The sequence below is a fragment of the Vipera berus genome, assembly GCF_964194415.1.
Source record: "Vipera berus genome assembly, chromosome: 5".
Taxonomy (NCBI): Eukaryota; Metazoa; Chordata; class Lepidosauria; order Squamata; family Viperidae; genus Vipera; species Vipera berus.
In genome coordinates, this window is record NC_138207.1 from 23,858,489 (window position 1) to 23,870,715 (window position 12,227).

Here is a 12,227-nt window from a genome sequence, read left to right on the forward strand (position 1 = left end):
GACATAAATGCATCCTGGTTGCTAAGTGCCTGAAATCTGGTCATGTAACCAATGTTGGGCACACACAAGATTTTATGATGTCCAAAAGTACTTTACAAGATGCAAAGCGCTCTTTCCGAGACCGTTATAATTTTGAAAGGTCGTTAAGTGACCAATTGTAAGTCAAGGAATACTGTAGCCACTGTATACTTGACAGGAAAAATGGAATGGATAATTGCAATTCCCTCTTGGCTGTTTAGTATATTTATGATGAAATGTGTAAGGAATTCATGTAGTAACAGTAGAGATGCAATATATTGGTTGGAAGCATAAAAAATATGTGTATTTGGCAATAATACCAAAGTATTTTGCTGAGAGCAAGGGCAAATGTTACATTGATTGTGAGCTGCACCAAGGAGTATAAAACTAGAGCAAATGAGTGAATTTATGTTTTTTGGATAGATGATTACTTAAGATGACAAAACTGAAAAATTTTAGGGTGTGCAAATTCAGATAGAAAGATAGTGGGTAGTATGCAATGTTTTGACAGGAATGAATCTTTGATAAAAGCATTTTAAATTATTTATATAAGAACATATTTCTGCCTGCTTTGTTATACATTTGGAGAAACAAAATAAATGAAGGACATCCCAGCTCAGTTCCCATGTAATCTGTAGTTTGAATTAAACTACCGCTGATTACTGTGACATCTCTAGCTTTACATGAGATCCCTCCCTCCTCTTTTTCATATCCTGCCAGCTGTTTTCACCTCTGCTTTCACTTTTCCTGTTATATTGCAAGCCCTCAGAAAGGTTAAAAAAATCCTTTCTTTTTATAAAAGGCAGAGCAACTTCACCAAGGCAATGGCAATAACATTACCAACAGGGCAAACATGCTTTTGCCCCTTATGCAAATAAAGCATAAGTGGAAATATAATTCTTTATATATCAAGCAGAATCTGCACCTAAAGCTGTAGAAGGAGAAAAGGGATCATATTTTAATCAGTCTACTTTGTATTAAAAAATACAACTCCATATCTGGACATAGGATAAGCAAGTCTTTAGAATAAGCAACTGCTCTTTCCCCTGAAATAACCATTTTGGCCACAGATCATCTGAGTCCCTAGGCTATTTTGCCTCCATTCCCAAACCATTAGTCCATTCTTTGTTTACACTGCAGGTCCCAAAGTTTAGTAGTGCATGCTGGTCATATGAAGGATATCCATGCAGACAGCAAAGGAGAAGGGGAGAATGGAGATGTTACAGCCAGCATCTCTTTCACTGATCTGTATTTGAGCCAAGAAACCGACAAATTGCCTTCCAGTGCAGGCTCTGAAGAGTCCCAGCTGGAACAATCCTCATTTTCACGCCCAAGTATCAAATGTTCAGAACCAGAGAAACTGCCAGAACCTGTTAAAGAAAACTGCCATGAAGAGAACCCAAAGACCATAAAGAATCCCATGGAGTATCAAGATAAGCTTTTTTTTCACTTAAAAGAAAATCTCTCTAAAGTGAAAGCATATGTCATGGAGATGGGGAAGAAAATTCCATTCCCAGACGAGTGTCTTATAGAAGGTAAGTGATCTCAAATTTTGAACAAAAAGAAAAAAAGAAAAACAAACATGGTGCATTTTTTTAAAAAAAAGTACCTTAAGACAGGGCTTTTCAACCTTTTCACCCATTGTACCACTTTTAGGATATGGCAACATCCGAGTATCACTAGTTGCCTAGCAAGGTGTCAAAAACCTGATGACCAAAAAAAAAGAAAAAGAAAAAAGTGATGAAGTACAGGTAGTCCTCGACTTACAACAGTTTGATTAGTGACTGTTTGAAGTTACAATGGCACTGAAAAAAGTGCCCCCAAGCCACAGCCAAGCAAGACACCTGCCTGCCCGCCCAGCGGCGCTCTTCCTCCTGTCTGAGGTTTTCATTGTTGTGAGCATTTCTTTTGAGGATTGGCGGCGGGGGTGGGGTGGGGTTGGTTTTTATTACCCCATCTCTTGGGTGGTTGCAGTAGCTTTTGGTCACTTCACATGACCCTGGGACACTGTGACCATCATAAATATGAATCAGTTGCCAAGCATCTGAATGTAAATCACAAGACTCTGGAGATGCTGCAACATTTCAGCTGATCAGCCCTTCTTCTGGGCTCAGCAGAAGTGCCAGGATCAGCGCCAAGCTCCAGCTGGAGCCTGGCGCTGATCCTGGCACTTCCGCTAAGCCTTGACAACCCCAAAGAAGCACTGATCCTGGTGCTTCCACTGAGTCCTGACAGCCCTGCAGCTCCAGCCATCTCTTGCTCAAGCTTGTGTGGTGCTACCACCAGTTCAGCTCATTCCCCTCCCCCGCTACCACTTTTCTGGGATGGTCATGTACCACCTGCCAGGTGCCAATGTACCACAGGTGGTACCCGTACCACTGGTTGAAAAGCCCTGCCTTAAGAGATTCATCTGAGCCACTAACCAGCCCCCTCTAAGCATCAACATTTTAAACCCAGGATAATAAGTACACTTCAGTGTCCTTAGACTTATGGACCAGTTAACAAGTTACATTTGCCTGATTTCTGAGGTCTTCCATCAGTTTCTTAGAATGTTCCGAACAGAGTATTCTGCATATCTTGGGGACATCTGTGCATTAAACTAGGGCTGGGCAATTTTTTTAAAAAAGCATCTTCCCACTCTTGCCTCTTTATCGAGCAAAGTTCTGTGGCAGCTTTCTGCTTCATTCAAAAATCTGCAAGACTGGTTTGATGAGACTCCAAACTTAGATTAAACTTCTAAGATTAGTGCTCTCCAAGTGAACTGATCTACAACTTTCATATTTTCTAGCCATTGTGGTCACAGAGTATACTAACTGGAGATTATTTTACTTATTTACTTTCTTATTTTTCTGCTTTTCCATCATGTACTACAAAGAACTATCTTCCCCAATACTAAACTCCTGGGACATATTTTGAAGTGAGAGAGTGACTACCCCAAATCTGCCTGGGCTTCCATAGTGGAGGATAGGATAGAAGTGGGGAAAGCCAAAGTCTAGTCTACATCTTAATCACTACACCTTTTGAGGTCTAATATATTTGGTATTCAACAGGTTCGAGAAGGTTTATTTTATTATTTTTATTTTATTTATCAAATTTAGACACTACCCATCTTGTTATGTAAGGAACATAAAACTATATAAAAAGACATAATTAAAAGAGTTTAAAACAAAATAAGAAACAAGAACAGAGATAAAATTTTTGATTAAAAGATGGAAGGAGCACTCAGGACACCAACTATCACCAGGGTTACATGCCAAGAATAGCCTCACATAGAAGTTATGCACTGATTGGGTCCAGCCCAAGAGGAAGGAGATGAACCAGTACAAAACTGTTTCTCCTATCCCCAACTTTTGGAGCTGACCCAAAGGGTTACTATGATCAATAATATCAAAAGTCACTGAGAGGTCAAGAAGAACAAGGATGAGTGCATTATCCCATCCTGCTCCTGCCAGAGATCATACAAAATACTGTTTCCATTCCATCTGAACGTGAAACCTGACTGAAAGGGGCCCATCTGTTTCATCCAGGACTCTCTGGAGCTCTAGCACCATCACCTTCTCAACACTTTTCCTAAGAAGGGGATATGGGAGACTGAAGAAAATTATCCAGCATGGTAGGATCTAGCAATGGCTTCTTCAGGAGAGGGCACCCCATGGACTCTTTAAAGAGAACCCCATCTCTCAAAGATGAATTAATCATAGTTAAGACTCACCACATGTAACCTCCCAGGTGGCCTTGACCAGCCAGGAAGGGCATGGATCTAGTTCACAGGTGATTTCATTTATAGTCCCAAGGACCTTGTACATTTCCTCGGGTCCAACAAGATCAAATTTAACTTGGATCACTTATGCTCACCTGCTGCATCCACCTCTCACAGAGGCTCTGGCCAGTTGCCACTTGTCTGGCTGTTTGCCTAGGCTCATTCCAACCACTTAACCAGGCAGCTTGCATGGAAGAATCTGCCTGGGCGGCTTGATTAGTTGCTTCTTTGGGTAGTTCCAATCACCAGTTTGGGTCTACTTGACTGCCCACCCTTTGCTGCCTGAATGCTGTGGCCTCCTTCCCCTGCTGCTTGCTTGGGAGGTTCCAGTGTGGGCCTGTTTGTCCATTCACAACTGCTTGCTGCTCACTAACCACTAGGCTCTGTTTTGGCTCTTCAAGGAGACTACCAAATGCTCCAGCCTCTTGGTTGCTCTGGCCACTCAAAGGGGCTCTGGCTATTCAGCTGCTGGCCACTTACCTGAAAGGCTCCAGTTGCCAGTGAGGGTCTGCTTGCCTGTTGTCCACTCACCACTCACTTGCCACACAGCTGCTGTTCAGCCCTTTAAGGAGGCTGCCGCTTGCCGCAGCCACACAGTCACTCTGACCACTGCCTGTCATTGCCATTCCATGAACTGGTTAGCAAACTCGCAAGGCTCCACAAGTTCAAAAGAACTAGGCAAGGCTGAGAGACCCCAGGTAAGAGGTGAATCTGGGGAAGCCCCCACTCCCAACTCCGCAGCCATTCCTAGAAACACTGCAACACGCATCGGCTCCCATCTGCCATCTTGATATCCTGAGTTCGATTAGTCTAAGAGAAGGAAAGGCTCTCTGCAACTACTTCCCAATCTGTCTCCAGCTTCTGAACAACTTTATATAAACATTTTAAAAACATAAAACTGTACACCTTTGGAGTTTTCAATGGATCCTTTCTTGGGAGTATGTCAGCAGAAATAAAGTGATTATTAATTACTGAATATAATACATACAATATGTATACATATAAAATATTTATTATTTCATACATACAGTATTTTCCTTGCAGTACCCTAATACGAAAATACAATGGAAGGAAAAGAATGTCTAGATGTCAAAATGATGTTTTATTATTACTAGCAGTTGAGTGTGAAACCTGCTGAGATCTAAAGAACCAGAACCCAGTTGCTCAGAATTATTTTGTAGGTCAGGCTGTGAGTGGGATAACTGTATATTTTAGTGGAGATATATATACATTACATTAATCTGGTAGCAATCTCAGATACCTTGCTTTTTCTATCCCTCCAGTATTAGAACAGCCATTCACTGGTGAGTAACTATAAGAAAAGACTGCTTGGCTAGATGGGTCAGGAGTTGGATACACCAGGGCACTGCCTGTGTTCTTATGATTCAGCTCATCATCAGCAAATGTCTCTGCTAATCCAGGATAGCAACACAGAACAAATGATCAACCTGTGCATTATATAGTCAGCCGGTCTAGCCCAGGGCTAAAATTGCCACCATATAGAAATTCCCCAACATCACACCTAATATATTGGAATTGCAAATCATAGCTGCTTGAAAATTTTAACAATTGTAACACTAACACTTTTGAAGAGTGTCAGTTTGGGAAAGGTTGTGCCTTTGCAGCCATATTTTAATAGCTTTGTTAAGCCACAACAATGTGTATACACAGTGCTTTTTTTCTAAAAAAAAAACGGTGCCGGAACTCAGAGGTGCTATCATTGGGAGCGATGCCGGTGTCTGTAAGAACCCCCTCTTGCTACGGCATCACCGCCTGTCCTTGGAGCCACAGGCCATGGGGATTCCCCTCCCCACAGCCACCGTGGGAATTCCCCTCCCTGCAGTTACCATGCTGCAGCCCATGCTGAGCCCCCACCCAGAGCTGCTTCGAACCCCAACCCAGAGCTGTGTTCCTCGTGGCAGCTGTCTCCGGCACTGAACAGCCGATGGCCTCCGGCACTGTCCCTGACACCAGCTGAAGATGCCCCAGCCACAGAGCGCTGCGTCGGACCGCCCAGCGTCTCCAGCGCCAAATAGCTGATGGCCTCTGGCCCCGGCACTCATTCACTTACTGCCCCGTCACTTCCAAACGCAGTAAGTGAGTGAGCAAGTGGCATTTGGAAGCATATAGAAGAAATGGGGCAATAAGTGAGTGTGTGAATGAGCAAATGGCGTTTGGAAGCAATGGGGCAGTAAGTGAGCAAGCGAGCAAGAGGCCTTTGAAAGAGATGGAGTGAGTGGGGGAGAAACTGAATGAGGTGCCTTTGAAAGAGACAGAGGAGTGAGTGAGAGCAACTGGAGACTTTTTTGAGCAAAGTGTGAGTGAGTTGGGGGGCTTTTGCGAGCGAAGGGTGAGAAAAAGGGAAAAGTGAGGGGGAGAAGGGAAAAAGAAAAGGCACTGACTTCTGACTTCCTCTGTTGCAGGAGTAGAAGGAAGCATTAACATTGAACCTCAACTTTTTACTTTTCTATAACATTATAAACTAGCCATTTCTATAACAATAAATGAATCTAACCAATGAAACCCAAAATACCCTCCTTTTTTTAGTCATCAAGTTTTGACACCTTGTTAAGCACTAGTGGTACTTGAATATTGTCATGTCCTAAAAGTGGTACAATTTCTGAAAAGGTTGAAAAGCCCTGATATAAATGCAGCCTAAATTGTTTATTGCCATCCTATTTGCAAATATCTTACTTACCTAGTTGAGATGGTGTAGTTGGGCAGCAGGGAGGGGTGCAAAGTTCCTGCCTTCACTGCAGACAACTTGCCTGTGCAACGTTGGCTGGCTGGGTCTTTTGGTGTGCTCAGGAGCAATTCCTACTGGCTTTCAAAAGCCAATAGCATAGCTGACTCAGGAATTCTAGGAGTTGAACTCCATGAGTCATAAAAGAGCCAAGGTTGCCTACCACTGCAATAGGCTTTCGAAAGCCAATAGCAGCACAGCTTGTGGAAAAGCTTTTTTTTTTTTCAAAAAAAAAGGTGCCGGAACACAGTTCTGAGTGTTCTATGAGAAAAAAAGCCCTGTGTATACATAATACTGATAGCCACAATGGAATAATATTAGCAGTAATGCAATATACGATATTAAAATACCAAAAAAATTCATTATGGACAAATGCAGAAAATGTAATTGGATAAATCAAAAACACCCTTCCTTGTCCCTCAATTAAAAGACTACCTCAAATGTTGACAAAAAACACATTTTCAGCAATCCATTACTGCAAAGAGATATATATTATCTTACCAATAGAAGAAAATATTTGTAGCTCAGAGTTAAACTCTGGGATCCTTGGTGTTCTCTGAGCTTAGCACTGATGATGTTACCTAGTTGGGTAATGAAACATCTGCAAGAAAACCACCAAGCTCAGAGAATAGCAAGGATCTCAGGTATTTTCTTTTCAGAATTATACAATTATTTTTGACATAAAAAAAATTTTGATGCAAAAAATCTCCCCCAAAATGAACATATGGGCCAAGAAGATATACATTCTTTACATGTAACAATGACAGTCATGTTGAAAATCCTGTGTCTTTTCAATGTCACAGTGACTAAGCCAAAACCATGTGAATTAATGTTCCAGCTCCTTAATTGCATTTCCAGCCACAGGTAGTCATAAACAACCCTTTCTAAATAGTGCCTAGGTTACCCTATATATTTATACAACGGTATTTTCTGTTGCATTTGTTACATTGTGAGATTAAAAGAAAGCTGTGGTCACAATTTTCGTCACTGCATTGGAAGAACAGGACATCTGAGCTTGTTATTCTAAAAGTTATAAATAATTAATACTGGCTTAATCTATCCTTCAGCTTTATAAAAACAAGATACTACTTTCAGAATCTCAGTACATTCTTCCAAGATCTTTAACAAACATGGATCAGAATGTACAAATAAACTTTCAAGAAAAGCTTTAAGGTGACTCGACCTCAGTTTTAAATTCAAAAAAAGTTTAAATATTCTTAAATCAACAGAGTTAAGCTGGTCCAAGTTAATAACAGTGCTGTTACATTTTCTGTATTCCTTTGTGACTGTCATCATCCAGAAACAAAGTAATATTTCGCATAAATGTTCCTTGTCATGGTATGTCCTACAGTGGCAATGTTATGCCTTTGTAAAAATTAGTTTTTCCAAGAACACAGTTAGAAGGTTGGATAGTTTCCCATGGAAACAGCCACATTTTCTCACAACAGTGTTTCTTATAACATTATATACTTGTAATGCTTGCTTGCTTAGTTAGTTAGTTAGTTATATTCCTCCTTTTATTATATTTTATAAATAACTAAATGTGGCGAACATACCTAATATTCCTTCCTCCTCCTATTTTCCCCATAACAACAACCCTGTAAGTTGGCTCTGGCCTAAAGTTATCCAGTTAGATTTCATGCCTAAGAAGGGACTAGAACTCAGGTCTCCCAGTTTCTGGCCTGGTGGCTTAACTACTAGATCAAACTGGCTCTCCATATTATCCTTCCAAGTTGAAAAATGGAGAAGACGGCACCACAGCATGTTGGAAATGCTACTTTTATCTCACAACAAAAGAAAAAAAAGAAAAGACCAGTAGATATGTGTTTATTGGAACATGAAACAAAAATGATATTATTTCCAAATTTAATTCACTTTTTATAAATTCCCCCAAAGGGGAGCAAAAGGCTAATTGTGCTTCTTTCCCTTTTCCTACCTACTTCTCAAGATCACTGAAAATATAATGGTCCAGTGCTAAATAAATTGTCTAAAACAGACTAGACACCTGAGTTTGAATTGTGCTTCTCCAAAACAGTTATTTCAGTTTATCAGTCTGGAAAACCAATATTTTGAAAATGAATTAATTCAAAGTCAGCCGTTATTGCTATTCCGAAAAATCCCATTTACTGCAACAGACCTCTTTATGACCATCATAATCATTGAGCCGTGGTGACAAAGGGGTTAGAAAGCAGTATTGCAGGCTGACTCTGCGCATAGCCAGGAGTTTGATCCTGACCGGCTCAAGGTTGACTCAGCCTTCCATCCTTCTGAAGTCAGTAAAATAAGGACCCAGTTTGTTGGGGGCAATAAGCTGATTCTGTAAACTGCTTAGGGCAGGGGTGTCAACCTGCCAGCCTGCGGGCCAGTTCCATCATATGGAGGCCATGCCCATCCCAGCTCCGGCAATGCAAAAAAAAAGCCACGATACATCACAACACGTCATGTGACACGGAGAGTTTGACACCCGTGGCTTAGAGAGTGCTGCAAAGCACTATGAAGCGGTATATGTCTAATTACTATTACCATTATTTTTAGGGAGGGAGGGGAACTACAAGCTCTGAGCACACTTGAATAAACATGTTTGAGTTAATGTGCAGTTTAATCTTTATGTTGTTAGCTGCGAAGTCGTGTCCAACCCATAGCGACCCTATGGACAACATTCCTCCAGGCCTTCCTGTCCTCTACCATCTGCTGGAGTCCATTTAAGCTCATGCCTACTGCTTCAGTGACTCCATCCAGCCACCTCATTCTCTGTCGTCCCCTTCTTCTCTTGCCCTCAACCTTTCCCAGCATTAGGCTCTTCTCCAGTGAATCCTTCCTTCTCATTAGGTGGCCAAAGTATTTGAGTTTCAACTTCAGGATCTGGCCTTCTAAAGAGCAGTCAGGGTTGATCTCCTCTAGGACTGACTGGTTTGATCGCCTTGCAGTCCAAGGAACTCGCAGGAGTCTTCTCCAGCACCATAGTTCAAAGGCCTCAATTCTTTGGCGCTCAACCTTTCTTATGGTCCAACTTTCACTGCCATACATTGCAACTGGGAAGACCATAGCCTTGACTATACGCACTTTTGTTGACAGGGTGATGTCTCTGCTTTTTACTGTGCTGTCTAGATTTGCCATGGCTTTCCTCCCCAGGAGCAAGCGTCTTTTAATTTCTTGGCTACAGTCCCCATCTGCAGTGATCTTGGAGCCCAGGAAAATAAAATCTGTCACTACCTCCATTTCTTCCCCATCTATTTGCCAGGAATTGAGAGGGCCGGATGCCATGATCTTGGTTTTCTTAATGTTAAGTTTCAACCCAAGTTTTGCACTCTCCTTCTTTACCCACAATACGAGGCTCTTTAGTTCTTCTTCACTTTCTGCCATTAGAGTGGTATCATCTGCATATCTTAGGTTGTTGATATTTCTTCCGGCAATCTTAATTCCAACTTTTGATTCATCTAGCCCTGCCTTTCTCATGATGTGCTCTGCATATAAGTTAAATAGGCAGGGTGACAGTATACAGCCTTGCCGGACTCCTTTCCCAATTTTGAACCAATCAGTGGTTCCGTGTCCAGTTCTCACTGTTGCTTCTTGGCCCACATATAGGTTTCTCAAAAGACAAATAAGATGGTTTGGTACGCCCATCTGTTTAAGAACTTGCCACAGTTTGTTATGATCCACACAATCAAAGGCTTTAGCATAGTCAGTGAAGCAAAAGTAGATGTTTTTCTGGAACTCTCTAGCTTTCATCATCCAGCGTATGTTGGCAATTTGATCTCTAGTTCCTCTGCCTCTTCGAAATCCTGCCTGTACTTCTGGTACTTCTTGATCCACATACTGCTGGAGTCTAGCTTGTAGGATTTTAAGCATAACTTTACTAGCATGAGAAATGAGTGCAATGGTGCGATAGTTTGAACATTCTTTAGCACTGCCTTTCTTTGGAATTGGAATGTAAACTGATCTTTTCCAATCCTGTGGCCACTGTTGAGTTTTCCAAATTTGCTGGCAAATTGAGTATAGCACTTTTACTGCATCATCTTTTAAGATTTTGAATAGCTCAGCTGGAATACTGTCACCTCCACTAGCTTTGTTGTTGCTCAGTTTTTCTAAGGCCCACTTCACTTCATATTCTAGGATGTCTGGCTCGAGGTCAGTGACCACCTCATTGTGATTATCAGGGACGTTAAGCTTATTCTTCTATAGTTCTTCTGTATACTTTTGCCATCTCTTCTTAATCTCTTCTGCCTCTCTTAGGTCCCTGCCATTTTGGTCCTTTATCATGCCCATTTTTGCATGAAACGTTCCCTTCATCTCTCCAATTTTCTTGAAAAGATCTCTGGTCCTCCCTATTCTATTGTTTTCTTCTATTTCTTTGCACTGTTCATTTAAGAAGGCATTCTTATCTCTTCTAGCTATTCTCTGGAATTCTGCATTCAATTGGGCGTATCTTTCTTTTTCTCCCTTGCCTTTCGCTTCCCTCCTTTCCTCAGCTATTTGCAAAGCTTCCTCAGACAGCCATTTTGCTTTCTTGCATTTCTTTTTCTTTGAGATGGTTTTGGTTGCTACCTCTTGTACAATGTTGTGAACCTCTGTCCATAGTTCTTCAGGCACTCTATCAGATCTAATTCCTTAAATCTATTTGTCACCTCTACTGTATATTCAACAGGGATATGATTTAATTCATACCTGAGTGGCCTAGTGCTTTTCCCTACTTTCTTCAGTTTAAGCCTAAACTTTGCAATGAGAAGCTCATGGTCTGAGCCACAGTCAGCTCCTGGTCTTGTTTTTACTGACTGTATAGAGCTTCTCCATCTTTGGCTGCAGAGCATATAGTCAATCTGATTACTGTGTTGACTGTCTGGTGATGTCCATGTGTAGAGCCATCTCTTGGGTTGTTGGAAAAGAGTGTTTGCTATGACCATCGTATTCTCTTGACAAAATTCTATCAGCCCATGCCCTGCTTCATTTTGTACTCCAAGGCCAAACTTGCCTGTTATTCCGGTTATCTTTTGGCTTCCTAATTTAGCATTCCAATCCCCCATGATGATACGGGCATCATTTTTTGGTGTTAGTTCTATAAGGTGCTGTAGGGCTTCATAGAATTGGTCAATTTCATCCTCTTCAGCACTGGTGGTTGGGGCATAGACTTGGACTACTGTGATATTGAATAGTTTGCCTTGAATTCGAACTGAGATCATTCTGTCATTTTGAGGATTGTATCCCAGTATTGCTTTTCCTACTCTTTTATTGACTATGAAGGCTACTCCATTTCTTCTGAGGGATTCTTGCCCGCAGTAGTATACCTGATGGTCATCTGAATTAAATTCACCCATTCATGTCCATTTTAATTCGCTGATACCTAAAATGTCGATGTTCAGTCTTGTCATCTCTTGTTTGACCACGTCCAGCTTTCCTTGATTCATGGTTCTTACATTCCAGGTTCCTATGGAGAAAGAATCTTTACAGCATTGGACTTTCCTTTCACCACCAGACACATCCACAGCTGAGCGTCCTTTCAGCTTTGGCCCAGTTGCTTCATTCTTTCTGGCACTACTAGTGCTAGCCCTCTGCTCTTCCCCAGTAGCATATTGGATGCCTTCCGACCTGAGGGGCTCATCTTCCAGCGTTATATCGTTTTGCCTTTTGGTAATGTCCATAGGGTTTTCATGGCAAAGATACTGGAGTGGGTTGCCATTTCCTTCTCCAGTGGATCACGTTTTGTCAGAA

General features: G+C 41.6%; 1 protein-coding gene across 1 annotated transcript in view; it reads left to right on the top strand.

Moving 5' to 3' along the window:
- VEPH1 (ventricular zone expressed PH domain containing 1) overlaps positions 1-12,227 on the top strand; it is a gene marked incomplete at its 5' end in the record, with an annotated part of 120,327 nt that overhangs the window by 62,478 nt on the left and 45,622 nt on the right. The window contains one exon of the mRNA XM_081328516.1: positions 1,159-1,553. Coding sequence (XP_081184642.1) covers positions 1,159-1,553 — 395 coding nt within the window. The remainder of the gene's footprint in view (positions 1-1,158; positions 1,554-12,227) is intronic.